At 41.8% G+C, this 18,605-nt stretch overlaps 1 protein-coding gene across 1 annotated transcript in view; it reads right to left on the bottom strand.

Moving 5' to 3' along the window:
• LOC8038642 overlaps positions 1 to 8,478 on the bottom strand; it is a 64,401-nt gene extending 55,923 nt beyond the window's left edge. Inside the window, exons 1-2 of the mRNA XM_042288972.1 lie at positions 8,327 to 8,478; positions 5,029 to 5,257 (exon numbers count right to left, since the gene is read on the bottom strand). Of these exons, the coding sequence (XP_042144906.1) occupies positions 5,029 to 5,257; positions 8,327 to 8,478 (381 nt within the window). The remainder of the gene's footprint in view (positions 1 to 5,028; positions 5,258 to 8,326) is intronic.
• Between the last annotated feature and the right edge of the window lie 10,127 nt (positions 8,479 to 18,605).

The raw sequence follows: 18,605 nt of genomic DNA on the forward strand, positions 1-18,605 counted from the left end.
GCGTTCTGACGGAATGCGGAGAGCTAGTCGTCTGCTTTTTGCGCAGGAGTTGCGGTGACATCCGGACAACGCCGAGCTCTGATGGGCGTTGATTAAAAGGATGGTTGGCACATCTTAATGGGCTAAATGCCTTGAGTTCTATCCACTATTTTTTTTTAATCTGCCAGTAAGAGTTTGCGCAGCGTTCTAACATCATCGCAACCCCTGTGCAAGAAGCAGACGAACTTGGTCTCCGCATTATTTCGGGCATCGTAGACCGTAGCGACGCCCGCTGGCCAGTTGTCCGCGTTCAGTGCGCAGCGGACACTAAATAATAAGAACAAAGAGACAAAATTTGTACTCAATTTTAATTTTACTTTTAAGATCATTATTTATCTCCTACCACGTCTTTTGACTAAATATTATTTTGTTTGTAAATAAAACAACAAACAAGCCAAAGAGACTGTCATTGACATGGTGGACGGCGCATCTGGCGCTTGCAGACTTAAAATTGAAGGCATCGGAGTGAAGCGACGGGCGGTTTAGGTGCACGCTGGTTGTACCCCGCGTTGTGGTCTGAAACCAACAGGGGGCAATGCGAATCATGGGCAACCCTGTGCTCCCATTCCACGAAGTGTTGATATCTTTTTTTTTTCTATCTGGACGTTTTTAAATAAACAAGGTGTCCAACACTTTATGACGACTTGTTGAGTTTTACCGGAAAAGGGAATATCGTAACGCGCCGTTTGGAGAGCGGGAACGTGCCGTTCTTAAGTTTTCTCAAAATTCACCAAATGCGACATTAACGTCAGAGATGTCGGTGATTGCTCACGTTCGGGGAAGGTGATGGGACAACGCTTGATCAAATGTAGCAGCTCCTGTCGATCGCTTGTAACAGTTTCTAGCTATATGAAATTCAAGGACGAGATAAAGTGAGCACCAATTTTTACACAACGGTGCAAATCAAGATTAATCAGTATTATCATTTATAAACAATTTCTCCGGAGGGAGGTTTGAGGCACTCGTTCTGAAGGGCTTTGGAGACATTTAGTGTTAATCTTTTTTTTTTTTAATATTATGCCGTGTCATTACGTATAAAGACGGGTTTCAGAGTTTATAAAAGTCCTGTGCTTTGGTGTTTATTTACTTTATTTTATTTACGTGTTATTTACATTGTTAGGGGAAATTTTAGCAGTAATCAACGGGATAGTTTTTCATTTTGTGCTAGTGGACCCGCCACTGGCTCTTAGACGTTTAGGTGTTAATTGTTAATCTGATTGGTTTACTCCTTACCTTGTGTGTACTTTTATACTAAATAATTCTAACGGTCGATGTTATTAAGTTAATATAAGTAAATTTTACTAACGGTTCTATCGCTACACAGAGGTTCTAACATTTTTGATGGTAGTAATCTAATTCAAGGAAAGATAAAAATTCTAATCGATCTGCCTTCTGTGATACCTATGCAATTACAGTTTTCGGTATCATGACGATGTTTTGTGAAAAAAAGCAGAATTGAAAATTTTGATAATGAGGCCTATGATATTCGATACAAAAAAACTTTGTGGAGATGAAGAATAACAAGTATGTGCGTCGAAATGTTATTTACTGATTACCGTAAGATTTCGAGAGATGCCCGGCTGCCGAAATGCAACCCACCCCTATATCTTGGCTTGATTTTCTATTTCCTTTTAAACACCGGAACAGAGTAAAATCCTAGTAATCGTAGTGTTCGGATCAAAGACGATCTTAGGGTAACTGCGACTAATTAGCTATGGCAGAATATAAGCTAACATTGCTGACTGGGAAGTACAATCATCTTTGCTTTATGGCCCCTCGCCGCGAAAAGTTTAACAAAGACATACAATCTTAAGATAGCATTTTTTTAACTTGTTCTCGATTGCACACACAAAGTGAGCCCAGTCTTTATTTTCACCCGATGTTTTCAGGGTTTTCGGTGCGCTATATCTGAAAATATTACGGTATCGATATTTCATGACTTTCATCTAAAATATTCCCGAGTCACGTTCTCATGTTTATTGTTGTTCAGTTTAAATTCTCGTCTTGGTGCATTTAGCAGAGTATCGCCGAGAGAGGGATGTCCAAGAAAGTTGGGGACGTGACAGCCTTGTCGCATTGGTTATGCAGAAAATGCCTGCAGAAATGTTCTCACCGTACAACTAGGCCTGCAATATATATGATTGAGACGTGTCGGCAAATAACTCCGTCGGCATGTAATCAGTGAACACCGTGTCTTTTGTATAATGCATGAGCAGGGTGACTCTAACTTTACTGGGCAGAGGCAAAGGCTAGCTGACCTTATCTCTAACCTTAGTCTCCCTCCAATCAGAGTGAGCGAGTGCGTCATCTACTCCTTGCGCTTGCGCAGCGTCTCGCGTTCGAACGCGTTTACCTATCAATAGAGATGGAGCCAGCTAACCTTTAAATGGACACTGCAAGGAAAACGCAATGATTTTTAAAAGACATAGTTGTGAAGCAAAATTTTGAAAATAATGATTGTACGAAAAATTATTTTTTTAGCGCAAGATTTACGCTTTTTGACGCCATTAAATTGCAGACGCCCCCCCCCCCCCCCCCCTTCCCATTGTTTACACCTTAATGTTGTCTGACGGCGTAAATGTTGGGCGATAAAAATGTTTTTTTGTGTGTGTAAACAATATTTTAATGGGGGTTGCAGCCTGGCAAAGCCCCGCCCCGTGCTTACTAGGTGCTTACATCTCTCAATGGCTAGAGTGATGACTGACGTGTGAAAGGTCGGTTCTAAATATGTATCTCCGTTCCGTAATAGTATTTTAATCTACTATTCATTCATGTTTGAGAAGCAAATAATCAAAAGAGAGTCATAATTGTTTTCAAATATATCCCCAGATTGCTTTCCCCGCTTTTGTTTGAAACGTTAACAAACACGGTTGCCGGCGTTGGCGGAGTACTGAGTGACCAAAGCTCGACGAGCACGTCAATTTTCATGCGTGCGAGTGGTTTTGTGTTCAGGGATGGTGTTTAGAGGAAGATCTCATCAACCGACAACGTTTGCAGCAAACAAGTGTCGGACGTACGTGCCTTCGGAAGCTCTGTCCAAAAGTTTGCTCTCGTAACGGGACTGGCTACGGTGCCTGAAACGCTTTTTCGACAGGTGTGTTTACCGCGTCCAAAAAAACTAGTCCCTCGATTTACGCCAGGTGACGTCATAGAAGTGTCATGCTGTCTCCAGTCGCGATCCTGGCGGCGTCCCAACAGCTGTGGCGTACGTGGCAGATGCCTATTGTGCTGTAGGTCGCTCCTCAGTGTGGCAGTCCGCGGAAACACCGGAAGCCAGAAGTTTGGACGCTGTGATGACTGCGACACTCGCGTTTGCTCGTACTACTCGCAGCTTGTCGTTAGAATTTCTACGACCCAACCGCCAGGATCACGACATGTACGGCATGACACTTTGCCTTCTGTGACGTCATTTGTTGCCAATTCTGGACCACTTTTGTTGTATGCGCAGCTTAGGACGCTAAATGCACCAGTCGAAGACGAGCCCCAGGCGCCATCGCCTAGCGTCCTAGATCAATTATTCTAAACAATCTGGCTTGATATATTTTTTTTTTGCCCGTGTTGATGTTGAATAAATATGTTAGTTTCCGAAAAAAGCGGCCCAGTTGCTTTGTGAATCGTACAAGCGTCGTGATTGCGACCATGGTTTCAATACCGAGTAGGTACCTACAGATATAAGAATTTGCGAGTTTTTTGGTTGGAAGCAATCGGGCGTTCGGTTCGCATCAAGTTTGTCTAAGTATACCCCCATCATTGCGCCTCGAAGGCAAGCTTTCAAGTTTTACGCAGTGCTCCTGGACTACCAAAGTGAAGAGTTTTACGTCATGTTTTAAATGTGCTTCCTGACGCTCACAGATGCCATTCGGAAAAAAAAAATAAATACCAAGAACCGTAAAGCTGGAAAGACTGCGTATTTATTTTGTGGATTTCTTTAGTTCTCTAGGTCGCTTATCATGCACATCTATAGGCTCTGACAGTCGGTTGTATCGCATCGTTGCTCGTGCACGATAAAACGCTAGAATGCCGCTTTCATAGTCGCGTCATCTAAGGGTTGCAGAAGACTTTTGACGTGAGATATATAGCAGACGGTCGGAGACGAAAATGGTCGCCAACGCGCACCTTTCGTGTCCCCGTCTCTCGCGGCACTGCAGACGACGATAGGCGGCTGACTGTGAAATAGCAGACGATGCCGGAGGCTGCCGCTCTTCTGCTCGCACGAGTAGCAGGCGGTGTTAGACTTCCAGATTGGACGGAGCGGATAACGCAAAAGGCAGCACCACGCTTGTGTCCTATTCAGTCGAGCAGCCAAGCCAGTCTTGTAGTAATGGGCGGGGATATTGATTTCCGGGTGGGGCAGAGCAGGCTGTTGCCTCCACCTAAAGCGTTGAACATCGTAAATATTGCGCAAAAAAAAAGTGGTTCTTCCGTGGAAAAAATATTTAAAAAAGATTCGACCTTCACAATTCTCTGTACAGCGAAATAAATGTACAGTTCTTAATAAAGAGGAGGGAAAGGCACGGAGGGGAAGGTATGCCTCACCTCCTTTTACGTACCCTCCCCTCCTACTTCCTTGCTCCTTCTTCCCCTCCTTTCCTCCTCAAATCCTCCTCACGTTCAGTTTCACCGCTAAAGTTTCCTCTAAATTTAGCGAAAATATTTCCCTCTAAATTTAGCGGGGAAACTGACGTCACGTGACTTCAACAACAATGCAATTTCCCGCTAAATTCAGCGGGGCGGTTACGGCGACGGCGACGGCGAATACCGCGAAACGCGGAAGCGGGCGCTCAAGAGCTGCGCTCTAAAACAACGTGTCCCATCTGTGCCCTTTAAAAAAGACCATATTTTTTTCTTGCAATATCCTTTTAAATTTACCGATTATCTTTCCAATCAAAGCTGGGCACTCCGAAATTCCCGCGCGCTCTCATCACCTCCTCTCCCTCACTTTCTCTCCGCATAGCATGCAAGGAAGTCTTAGGTGTGGCGTGAACTCACCGTCCTGTCACCGAGCTGCGCGATCCTGCAGCGCAGGAAGGCCGGCTTTCCCAACTGGGCCATTACGTTCCGGTTGGTGCTGAAGTGGGGGTCGTCCCAGTGGGCGCTGGGCCGCGACGGGGGCTCGCCACCCACGCCAGTCGAAGACAACCAGGACACGGCGCCTTCAGTTACTCGCCCTCCTCTGTAAATGGGGGCCGCCGGTCCCGGTCCCGGCAACAGGCTCGAGCTTGAAGACGAGCCCAAACCAGTGTCGAGCCTCTCGCTAAAGTTCCGCTCCGTGGGAGGTGCTTCCCAAAAGATAGCCTCTGTCTGCACCGGCAGCGAATCAGAGCGGGGGCCTCTAAAACATAAGAAAGAACAGCTCGGTGAAACCTTTTTTTGAAACGCAGTTACCAAACTCTTATGCGCAACTCTAAGCCGACAAAAGGAAAAAACCAGCACCAACAAGCCTCAAACACGTGCGGCATCTACGCAATGGTACTTTTGGCAGGCTTTTCAGTCTTCCAGGGCTGTTAAATGAAGCATGAGCATTTTTAAGCCTGGCAAAGATACCCCCGCGTACACAATGGTCCTTTTTGAGGTTTGTCAGTTTCGGCTGTTTCTCTTTGTTGCCCTAGTGGAACTCGGGTATTGTAGAAACAGACTAAAGAACATGTTTCAGCAGATCATAAACGTTCAAATGCCGAGAGCAAGTCGTCTGCTTCTTGCGCAAGGGTTGCAGTGACGTCAGTACGGCGCCGAGCTCTAATGGGCCCTAATTGAAAGAACAGAGGGTAGACCTCAATCCTAGATGCCTTGATGTCTAACCCACTATGTTTTTTTCGATCAGTTTATAAGATCTCGACGTTCTGACATCATGGCAACACATGTGCAAGAAGCAGACGAACTTGCGCTCCGGATACTTCCATTCGTCTCCATTTTATTTCTGGAACGGTGCATCACCTATAGACACTGACAGGGTGAAAACGGCAGAACGTCTATTTCCAATGCTGCGGCCTCCAGCACGAGCTCGGTGCCTTCCGTCGTGCTTTCTCTGCGCTCGCCCACTCGATGTGCTCGAAACACCAGAGCGTCGTCGAAGGTAAGAAGTTCGCTCTAATGACGGGACAACTGAAGCTCGTCCCTGAACTTCTCAGCTTGTCAGCCAACGTAGTCATACCTTTACGAAATGTCGGAAAATATTGGAATTGTTTATGGTGGAGCTATTGAGCTAGATTTTGTACAGACAGTACATTATTTTTTATGCCGTTTTTTCTTTAGCGCGGAGTGATTGAAACTTTTACTGGTTATGAAGAGGTTTGGCATAGCCTCTGTGCAACGTTTGAAGATATGGACCTGTACAGGTATACACCTGGGCACTACCACGTTCATGCACAGAAACACAGAGGTGGCGCATTTTTCGGTCTATTCAAGTCACACCATTGTGTAGGTCGCTCCCACCATAGACGTATGTTTAGAAAGAAATCCGGTGTATAGTCGCACCTTCTTATCAGTCGCTCTTACATATGTGCACGATCTGCGCGACCACAGTGCATTGAAAAGTTCGCATATGTGTGTTGTGGTTGCCATATTTTGCACGGGCGGGAGGCAGTTTCAACGTTCTCGTCGAAGAGTCGAATGAGAAATGTGACGACTACCGCGAATTTGACAGTTAACTTCCATAAACGCTTATAATTCGCAACGTTGTATAAAACGCACCAAATAAAATTTTCTAAAAAAAAAAAAACGCAACTTATGCATTGAAAATTGCGGTATACGAACATGTGCACGAAAATAAAAAGAACCACATATGAACGTGCATTCAAAAACGGAAGTACAGAAACGCGTCTAGGGCAGCACAAACACAAACCCAAGCTGCTGACACCTATAAGCGGACTGCACTTTCGTTTATCAAACGGTTTTCAAATATATATTCCTTCCTATTTAAAATTTTCCGCACCCTTTTCTAGAAGCCAAGCTTTGAGTTCGACGGCTTGCATATTTCAATTCAGCTTTTTGCGTAGTGAACTTCAATCATTATGGAAATTTTTACAGTCGTAAATAAACGCGCTTATAAAAAGCTATTCCTGTTTGTTTTTTCTTGCATCTTACTTTTATGTATCAAAAAATACCTTCACCAAAAAATTAAAAAAACGCCTCTTGATTTTATATTATTCTAATATGTTTCCGGGGCTTATTTTTGCTTCTTATTGACTAAAAAAATCTGTGTAACGTAAAGAAACAAAAAAAAAAAAGGCGTCGACCGACACCATCACAATATTGGTTGCATCCGTCAGAAGAGATTGGGCCAATTTCAGAGTCGTATCTAAACTATCGTCCTCGTAATATCTTTGATTCAACGCAAAATAAAACAAAAGGTTTTAAAAGAGCACACTAAAAAGTTTTGACAATTTTGAAGAAAAAAAAAAAGATAAGAAAGGTACTCTGTTTCAGCCTACCCCGACTTCCTGCAAATATTAGACAAAAAAAGAAGAGCAACATTTTAAAACTCTTGTCTTTCACAGCTTTATAACGCTTCTATGTTGCTTATCTTTGAAATTACAGAAGAACTTCAACATATTTTTTTAGAAATAAAAAAAAGTAAAAACTAGGACGAGTGAACAAAAATTAGAAAGCAATCGGGGCCAAGTTTCTTTTTCATTTCCCAATTTCGAAAGGCATATGGATAGCGAGAGTCTAGAACTCATTGGACGCCATTGGGACATTTTTGGGTTATATATTTTGGCGCACAGAACGGAGCTTCTTCTACTCAACGTTAATCATAAGCGAGAGTTATCATCCACGTTTTTGTGTCTTTATCTCATATCGTTGTGTTGCTGCTACTTCTAGTTGCATTAAGGTAAACCCTTATATAAATGTGAGCCTAGTCAGGACTTTCCTGAATTTAGTAAAGAAGAAAGGCCAAAGGAGAACTACCGCCGTGGTTTTTTGTTGTCTTTCGTTTTGTAAGAAAGTTCCTTATGTTGTCGAGTGTATAAATCTTGATTTTTAACACTTCAAAACAATCATTATAATTATTCGACATTATGGAGGGTAAATTTTTTTCTTTACCGTACGTCTGTTTTATGGTGCTAGCGGGGAAAACGCCAATCTTTTTTTGCTGACAAAGCAAAATAAACTTTACGGTGGATTCCACCGCAAGTATCTCGCAGAAGCGCTTGCTCACAAGCACTCTCCCTTGCAGTCACTGGGTCATGCTTAAGCACAACTGATTTGCCAACAAAGGATACGTGGCTCGTGTTCGAAAATTGTTGGTGTGTACTGTTTTAATGCGAAAACACTGAGACTCGCATACCCAGGCTTTGCCACGACGACAACCACTAAAACAAAAACCTCCCAGGTTTTCTTTTTTTTTTTTTTCCAGTGGTTTGCGGCTTTAACAACGTCGGCTCCAATGACGTCGGCTCCAAAAATGTCGGATTCTTTTCTAGCTGTTGGAGTCGACATTTCCCTAAGTGTTTTGACCTGAAAAGTCTAAATAACTTAAGAAATCTTCAGACACCAATCTAAAGCTTCCCGAAAGTTTTTTTTCTTTATTATTATTATTCTGTGTTAGATTGTAATGCTTTCTTTGTTTCGATTGCATTGGAAACAGTTTAAAGCGAGTAATTGAATTCGTATTTCAAGAGATTTTATTTTCTTACGTAAGTGTAAACTATGAAAGCTCTGATTTACTCTTTCTACAAGTAATAATTGAAACTAATAAAAGAAACGCCGAAAAATGTTAAATGGAAAAAAAATATATTAAAAACTTTGCGAAGAGAATAGGGGCGAAAAGGGAAGGTCACCGAGGCCGAGCAATAGCGAGCTTCTATAGAAATTATCTCGCTACGGTGCCTACAGACGCTATTGTTAGTCAAAATTCTGTAAAAAGAATGAACCAGAAGAAACACATTACGCCGAAGCACATTCCAACATATCTGTGTGGTGTTTTGAGTGTTGTCTCGTTTCTTGCTGCGTGCGTTAAACTCAGACTAAAGATGTTCTATTGTCTGTCGTTCGCTTCCCTGTGAACTTTAAATGTCTGCAAACGGAAGGAAGCTGCCGCTATCCGTTTGACCGCAGAAAAAATAATTTCTTTGTAATACGAAAGTCGGAAAGGGCCACGTCCACGGAAACGTCATCGTCTGACATCCGGAACGCAAACCCCAGCAGAAGCCGCCATGAAGGCGGCGTTGTCGATTTCAATGAGGGAATTGTGTCAAGACCCCTAGAGGAACCATCCCTGACAGAGACGGACGACGACCACGGTCCAAGAGTGCACAATGAACCGTCCCCGTCAAGTGATGATGGGAGAAGAGGGCAAGTGCGCCGCTTATATTGAGTAGGACAACCTCTGCCGCTTGAGACGACAGTGATGGCATAATTTCAGGCCTTTATTGAGATGTAGGTGAAATTGGACCGTGACGAGCGTTGTGGTTCATGCGGTGGAGCCGTGCTTCGTGCAGATTATGACATGCGGCGAATCTGACGAGTCAGCAAAAACAGACCCCCTAAAGACACGCATTCTTGCAGAGAATGCAACCTCGAGTCATGCCAAGCACTAACGGCTTAGGGGATGCGTTGGTTGGCTCCTAAAGTGGTTAAAATACATTCGCTGGATACAGGGCGGATTTATGGCTAAGGTTTGGAGGGGAAGGGAGCGGGGGTGATTTGCATTTTTTAAAGTTCCGCGGGCCAGTTATTTTTAAGGTATCTAAAAAGGAAAGTATTAATCGAGCTTTAAAGTTTGATACAGCTTAAAAACGCCCACACAATATTAATTAGCTACTTGTCCTATTTTAAAAACCCGCACTTGCTGCTTAAATGGTTCAAAAATTTTCACTATGAGTAGTAAATAGAGAGAGAGAGAGAGACATACGTGTGCATTGTTTTGTATTCTACATATAAATTGTGACTATCCCCATTTAAGCAACACAGGCTATTGAGCCATGCGGCGTGACAGGTTTTAGCAGATAGTCAATAAAGTAAGATATACCAATTTCGACAAAAAAACACCACGAAGACCGGATAAGAAAGAATTTGTTAACAAGACAAATGTAAGATGGCGAAATATTTTGGAGACTTCCTGATTCCTTGACGAACGTGATCAAAATGCCTTGTTATTTTAATTGTTCTTTTTGTAGACTCACTCTCGAAAATGCACAGTTGTTGAGAATGATTTGACGCGACGGAACTTTGAATATTTAGTTGGAATAATTAAACTCTAAGAGGAAAGCAGTGGGTGGGATTCCTCAGCGGCTTTACTCTCAATGACTTGGTGTTTTACGGAATATAGCCAAACAAAAATAACTGTTCGATTCTTTATGGTAATTTAGTGGAGGCGCGAAGCCAATAGAAAAGAAAAAGCGAGCTCAAAGTTCTTCAGCGGAGTGCCTAAGCAAATTGCATGGAACAGCATTAAAATTATTCATTGAACACGTTCATCTAAAGAAAAGAAGAAAAGAACCCCCTACATTGGAGGAGGACAGTATACAGCCATAATTATTTACACAATTTATCAAATTAAAGGTTCTTCACAGCACGAACATCGCCTTCTATCGTCGTGCTTCCTGCGCGTAGCGGTCTACCACCTTCTGCTGGTCGACGCTGACATCTCGATGGATGTTGAGGATGGCAAGACCGTTGAGTCGCATTTCGCCACACCGCCATCTAATGCGAATCATTATTCAGAAGGGTTTGGATTTGGGCTAGTTGGTTGAACATGTTTAGGGGTTAAAAGCGCTAAAAACGGCGGACGAGTAGGAGAGACACACACCACAGAGCGCTACTTGCAAGTGGTTTATTACCATTATTCAACGAAGCGTAAAGAACCGCTCAACCATTGCAACACTGACTGGCAGTATGGCGAGAACGCGTAGCAGAGTCCTGGTGTTGGGACACGGCTCGGGCTCCGACTCTTGAGGTGTCTCCACAGCCGTCGACGGAAGAGGCTCCTTCCCTTGTTCTCGTATTCATTTCGCCACCAACACAAAAAATTATGCTCCGAGTATGGTTTGCAATGCTGCATCTCCCATTCCGAGGAGCACGCCATATTTCGCTGCCAGGATACTGAGCTTTGCTCGAGCTTTCTTTCCTTACCAACAATTAGGGCTGAGTTTTGATTGAGCTTCTAATATATGTTTATAGAATACATTAGAAACTCAATTGAAACTCATTGATAATTTTTGTAATGGTTGTCATTCAGGTGGCGAGGCAAAAGTGTGTTGAGAGAATACACCTCCAGCACCTCCTCCGGCAAAAGCTGCTTGAGATCTTCCACGACGGATTCCACACGAGGACTGTATACATGTGCGCGGAAATATGACTCGGTTGTCTGTGGAGGCAACTTCGCGCAGTTCATCTGCCGTTGTACTAGTCGATGCACATCTAGTCGGGCTCCCATCTTCTCGGCAATGCCTTCTGCATGTGCAAAACATTTAATTGAAAGACTTTTCGAGGTTAAACGGATCCCGCTTTTGGCTCAGGACGACAATCGTGCCTTTCACAATGCCAGAGGCACTGTTTATTTTGAGATCCGGCTTCTGGAACAGCCGACCCAGGGGAAGCGGGACTGAGAGAACGACGTAGAAAGCTAGGGTTAAGAGGACGTGAATTTGGCATTTAGGACTGAAGTAAGCAGGGATCTTGCATTGGCAGCCAAGCTTTGTTCTCGCCTCTGGGGAACCGTTTATAATGGCTTTCAGATGATTACCAGGCTGTCTCGTAACTGAAAAACAGCGTCATGACGATCTACCCAACGTGTTTTAGTTCAAACGTCTTACGTCGCGCCGCAAAGCTGCAATGTTACGCTCTTAACTTCGAAGAAGCACCGCCATTCCTCGCCGCAGGATTTCGCGTCTGGTGAACTTGTCCAGTCATCTCTTTTACTTGGTTTCTTCTTTTTTTTTTTTTTTGGTTGAAATACCACAAGACGTTGCTAAAAAAAACAATTGGCCGAATCCTTTGCACTGTTTCGGCTGCACAAATCAAATTTGTTGACCAAATAATCACCCATTGACCAACAACGAGTTATTATTTCCGAAATATTTTTATCCTACTAAGGCGCGTCAGGGGGGGGGGGGGCGGTTCCTCCCTCTCCTTTTTAAATTTACCCTGACTGGGTAAGATTATCATGCAGTGGCGAATTATTGTTCGTTTGTCTTTCAAATTATATATATATTGTCAAAACGAATATTTTCTTGAGTGTGCTCATGCTGCATTTCTGACATTGACTGTAAAATTTAATTTTCGACATTATAACTATTTATTTATAACTAGGATTTTGAGTTTTGTGTTTTTTTGTTGTTATTTTTGTTTGTTTGGAGGAGGGGGGAGGGGTTCTCGACCAGTCGGTGTTTTTCAGTGTCAATTCGATATGTCGAGCACACAATGTTGGTGTTAATGGGGAATTATGTTTGAAAAATATGACATGGGCATGGGATTCCCAAACCTCAAAGAAACATGCTCTTGACCTGAATGGTTACAAAACGTCCTGGTACCAATGAAAATAAACGAGGTAAAGGGCGTCCTTTCGAGGGAAGAAGCAGCTTTCCAGGCAGTTTAGTGTGGCCCCTGTTCCCGTTCAAAACAAAATAAAGCTATAGACCGTTCGAGCAAGTGGTCTAAGGCATCATCATATTCTTTGACCCAGGCATTTTAACGAATTTTAAAGGGTGAAAAAAGGTGTGGGCATGATCCCCATTCTTCTAGCATACCGTTCTCAACGGTTGGGCCGCACCCGCGGACTGTAGGTTGGCTGTACCGAACCTCGAACGCTCGGTCGATGCTTCTGCTGAGAGGCGTTTCGCGATTTTTTTAAACATTTTTGGCTCTCCAGGTTTAGTCTATTTGCTTTGTATTTTATTTCAATCAATCATCAACTAGCGTATGTTCGTTCGATCGCTTCCATAGCTCTACCCTCCGCGCTCTGCCTATTGCGTGAGCAGAAAATAATATCCTCATTGTGAAGTTCTGAGTTTGAAGGGGCCTTGGTTAGTTTTTTTGTGAAGCACCATGCAGATGTAAAAGTTTTCTTACTCCGTGGTTAGAAAGGTTAAACCCCAAAGCGGTTGCCATTACGCAAGTGCGCGTTCCTAGTCATAAGTGATAGAATTTAGTTTGTCTGGGAAGAGCCGTCACAAATAACTTAGGTGCTGTCCTTTCGCTTTTTATGAATAACAACAAAGAACTTTTGCAAAAAGATGTTGCAGGTGTATCTGCGTCGTGGGGTTTTCGGTGGTGCATTGAACCCAATTGCGTCTAAATTAGTTTATTCACAAATACCACCTATGCGTAAACATCATTTTAGCGTTAATAAAGTCGTAGAAGAACGACATCAAATTTAAATAACATATCAGCAAGTCACAACGGAGAATTAAGCCGACTTAAAACAAAACAAAAAAAAAAAAAGAAAAACAAGCGGCTTAACTAGATGTCCTTCCGAATTCATCGTCCTTCAGCATCTCAGTGTTTATCCTCTAAATAGTCTTCTCCCTTCCACAAGCCCCCAATATATGCTTCGTAATCCGAGGATCGATAGCAATTCCTTCTTTGAGATCTTCGCCGCAAGAACCTGCAGCATCGCGTAAAGTCTCTTCTGTTATTGCAGGAGCTTACTTTCCCATTATTTCCCCAAGCAATCATCTTGTAACGATGAAGATTGTTATCGAGTGAACTTAGGTTGTTATACGCTATATTTTTAAAATAAAAGTGATCTAGTAATCGCTAAATATAAACGAGCAAAAACAAACACGAAGTATAAATCTAGGCACGCAAAAAGAAAATATCCAAAGAAATGAACTAAACAAACCTGCACGAGTCGTTCGGGCCTTTCCGAAGTGATCCTTCCTAATCTTAAAAAGAATTATCCAGACAAGAAGAAGATTAACGACTCGCAGTAAACTCCCGCAGTGTTTCCCTCACTACTCGGTAGGATTGCCCAACTGAACCACTTCCAGAAGCGGCGGATCGAGAGAAAAAAAAAAAAGGTTTCCCGCACGTTCGCGCTCAAATAGAAAAGATTCGAAATAGAGCTATTAAAGGTTGCAAACCCCGTGCGCACCAAACATGTGACAGACATAAAGATGCCTTATCAACAGGAGCTTATCTGATGATACAGTTTAGAGACTGATAATTTAAAAAAGGCAGGACCTGGAGAAAGGCAAGCCTATCATCATCGCTCTGCTCCCGATGAGAAGGCGTTGTTAGCCGATTATATTTCACACTAATCAATTACGACGAAAAAATGTTGAATAGGACGAGCAATATCCTGCGTTTCTTAAGTTATTACTGACGATAGGAATCAACTTGTTTATATTCCTTTTTTTCGTTTTGGATTCAAGATTTATTATATGAGGCCCGCCACTCCACCACGATAGACACTTAAAGTTAAAAAAAAGAAATAGATGGAGATTACATTAAGAAAAATTTCCTCTTCAATAAAATACTTGTATTCTACAGGGTGTTGAAACTCTTTACACATTTGTTTAAAAGGAAAACGCCTTGAAAGCCACACTAACGCGGTCTCTGGTGGTGAGTTAAACGTCAAAAAGGAAGATAATCGTCACGATAAGTAGATTAATTCACCCGAATTCGTTTAGCTTGCTAACGTTTCTTTTTATATTAAAAAAAATAGGAAAAAAAGATGGGATTTTAATTAGAAACTTTCTGAGCGCCATCAGAAAACACTAAACATGTAAATTGTTGAAGTGTTTGGGGCGCGTGGGAAACGCGTGGAACGCTAAATTTACCAGTCGTGCAGCTCGCACTAGCCTAGTGATGCGAAATTTGCCCCTCGTGGTTTTTCGTCTCTTGATCATCTGCATTTTTGGACCTCCAGCATTGCGCCCGTTGCACCGGGGATAACTTTAGCTCACCACCGCGCCTTCCACGCGCCCCAAATATTTCTTAGATGTTTTAATTTAACGGATTTCAAAAAAGCTCTGCAAGTTTCTAAATTAAGACCATATATCGATTTTCACAAAAAGTAAAAAGGTTATTTAAAAATGTTTGCTAATTATCTAACTTATCGAAAGAATTAGCCCCCTAATTATGTCTCCCTGGCCATATAGCGTACCTACACAGACCGCATTACTGTTGCTTGCCTATTTCGCGGTTAAAAAAACGAAAATATTTACAGCATAAAAAAACACACACACACAGACACACACACTCTATATTTTCTTACCGAACTAGGTTACTTCTGAAGCAGATGGCAGTTAACCGCGAGCCAATCGGCCCCGCGGTTGACGCAGTGATATCACCTGAGAGGTGATATCACTGCGTCATATGATTGCAGGAAAGCTACTTGCCACTCTTACTTATTTTAATTGCAAAGCTAATGGTGTTTTTTTTTTTTTTTATTATTATTATGGTGTTTAAGACAGCCGAGAATCACTGCTGCATAGCAGTTTGCATATAGTTTTTTTTTTAATATAACCACTCTTGTCTACTTAAAATACTGGCTACAAATATTGCACAGGAATGTGTAAGATTCGTGACCAATAATCGAAACTATTTATGAGCATATTGCAGGTGATTAGGTCTGTTATTTTTACTTCAGACACCCGAATGATCGAATACTGCACTTTGTAACATTGTCATAAATGGAGATTTTTTTTCGTATTATTATTGAGTTCTTGTTTTCAAAACGCAGTTTCATTCCAGATAATCTTTTTATCCTTATGCAGACGAATAATAATTGAATATATAAACTAATCGTCCAATTAGAGCCTCCTGATATATAGATTGCTTACATTTATTTTGTGTGTGGTTAATATAAACAATATAGCAAAATCTCTTCCCATTCAAGTGCGTTTTTAACATATATATATACTCGGTTAACTCCATGCAAACATACGACTGTCAATGTATAATAAAGATTAAAGTCTGAATCCTGCCATTTTAAAAAATTCATTCCAGCAAATGAACGTGAACATTGTGAATTCTTGAATCTTGCTTATACTTTGACACAGCCGTGACACAATTGTTGAGGTATTACGCCTTTCAGGGAAAAATATGTTACCTCAGAAGAATGAAAATATTGCGGCAAAAATTTTTCTCGCCGCTGCCTTCATCAACGCAAGCCGTATTTGTAAAAGACAATGAAGCTAATAGCCAAACTTATTGCTCTTGAAGATGTGTAAAAAAACGTTTGCATCACCCCCGAAGTCAAAGTAACGCTCTCTGATATAAAATATATTTGAACACCTTGAACATAAAAACGTATCACGCGAGTGCGTTCTGCTGAAGTGTGTCGCACTCAAAGAAAAAAGAGAACAAGCATAAATATTTTAAAACAGCTGGAAATTCATTTGTTCTCTTTAAGCGTAAAATATTCAACATGAACGCATACCATTTTGTGTGGATAAATGCTTTGTTTTTATACGAACCACAATGCGCCCATTTCACGGATACAGAAATATAAAGAATTACCTAAAATAAATGGATAGAAACATGGCACTAACGACTTTTCCTTCCAACTTAACAAGCGCAGATTAAAAAACCAATCATCTTTTATTATCCCACCCAACTGCACCAAAAGTTACCACGAAGTCGATATTAGACAAAATATTTACAAATAAAAAAGGCAAAAGAAGGAAGCGAGACGACAAGACGTCTTGCGTGAAGCGTGCCTTAACTACTATAAGAGTATCATATAGAAATTTAAAAAAAAAAGAGAGGTGAGGCAGGAAAAAAACAAACAAGAAATCTGAGCATCGTGAACAGTAAAAAAAATATTAAGTGAGGCCGTGGAAAAAAGAAATAAAAGAGGGAGAGGGACAAAGTGTTGAGTGCTAGGCAAACGCAGCTTTCGGAAAGTGTGGTCTACACGAGCACCTGGCCCACCCAAGCAAACGTGCACGTTGGTGTGAACCAATGTTATAGCGACCTCCACACTTCCATCTTCTTCCTTTCCGCTTAATACTATCCGCATTTTGTTTTGATTGGCACTCTTGAAACAGTGGTTAGAAGTACGCTCTACGTCGTTCTGACACGAGATGGAAGCAAGTAAAGGCATTAACGCACGCACCTACACCTTGCGAGAAGGACTCGTTAAATAGAATCAATGCTTTAGTGCCAAAGTATATTTAGGAAATTGATTCGTTTATCTTTGGCCGTGCAATCTGAAGCAAGTCAAATCCCGGCACACGGTTTGCTCATCAGGTTTTTGCATTTATTTCAGCTCATGGTCGGGAATTTAGGTCTTCAAGACTTTATGTGAACTAAAAACTTGAAAGCATACATATCGCACGTTTAGAGCGAGGTTGTCAAAGGTGGACAAAATAAAAGTGGAAGAAATCAAAGGAAGCCGACATTTAAAATGAAACTGAGAATAAAGGAGATGGAGGGCCGACTAACAAAATAAGAACACTTCAGGTGCCTAGTACGCTATTCAGTCTGACGTTTAAAATGAAGGCACCAGACCGAACAGAAAAAAGAAAAACGTTAAAAAGGGTCAAATCTATAAACGAATGAAGACGAATTATTGAACGAGAAAGGGCAACACCTCCTAGAAGACAAGGCCCTAGCGCTCTTCTCGTGACGTCGCAAAGGAAGGCCATCGGGGGCGCGCGTCGAAGCGAAGGCAACGCGCGTGGATCGACCGTCGTAACGCGTTTTTAGTTACATACGCGTGTCATATTAGCTAAAATGAAAGCTGCACATAGCAACGGGTATAGACAACATTTTATTACACAAGCAAGATATTACACCGTTAAATAATCGGTACGAAATGGCACGAGGTATGCTATAGAAAAATGTGATTGTTTTAAGTCAAAAACATTGAGTCATGCAATTATTGTTGTAGGAATGCATATTTTTTACAGAAATACTTCGACAAAATGGCGAGACACGCAGTGATTTGGAAACAGCAAAACAGAACAGTTAAAAATCAGGTAGACGTAGTCAACGCGGAGAAGGCAAGACAAGTGTTTCTCACGATCATGTAAGCTACGTTATCGCGTGCAGTCACTGAATTCTTGCATCATACCCCGGCCACATGGCAAAATTAATGTAATTTCGATCGAATGACAACATGGGGTCGACAAATCCGCTTGCGGCGCTCGTATAATCACTCAAGACCGCGAGCTGATTAAATCATATATAACTGAATTAAAATATATTAACTTTTCCGTGTGGCAGGGGTACTAAACGTACTACTTAGTCTACTAATTTACCTCTACCTATGGGCTCGAGCTGTCTTAGAACAAAACATAACTTATTTTGTACATAATAATACTATTACCTTAATAGTTAAGATTCTAGTATAAACGCGGTAAAGGCAATACAATAACCTTAGTATAAATAAACAGAGAACCACAAACAACGCACTTTCAATAATCACACAAACTTGTTATTTACCTTCCAGTAAAAACTAGATTACCGCGCATATTTACAAATGCCGACGCAACTGCATACGAATAACGACAAAGAACAAAATTGCAATCTATCATGCGATTAAAAAAAAACGATTGCAGCATTTTACTTGCGCCCTACATGACCAAGACAGCCCCTAGATACGTTGTTTCTCACCTGTCGATTGTATCCATACGTCCCACAATATCCGTGACGAACACATTTGAACACGAACT

This window comes from Ixodes scapularis, unplaced genomic scaffold (genome assembly GCF_016920785.2).
Source record: "Ixodes scapularis isolate PalLabHiFi unplaced genomic scaffold, ASM1692078v2 PGA_scaffold11__112_contigs__length_91849675, whole genome shotgun sequence".
In the NCBI taxonomy this organism is placed as follows: Eukaryota; Metazoa; Arthropoda; class Arachnida; order Ixodida; family Ixodidae; genus Ixodes; species Ixodes scapularis.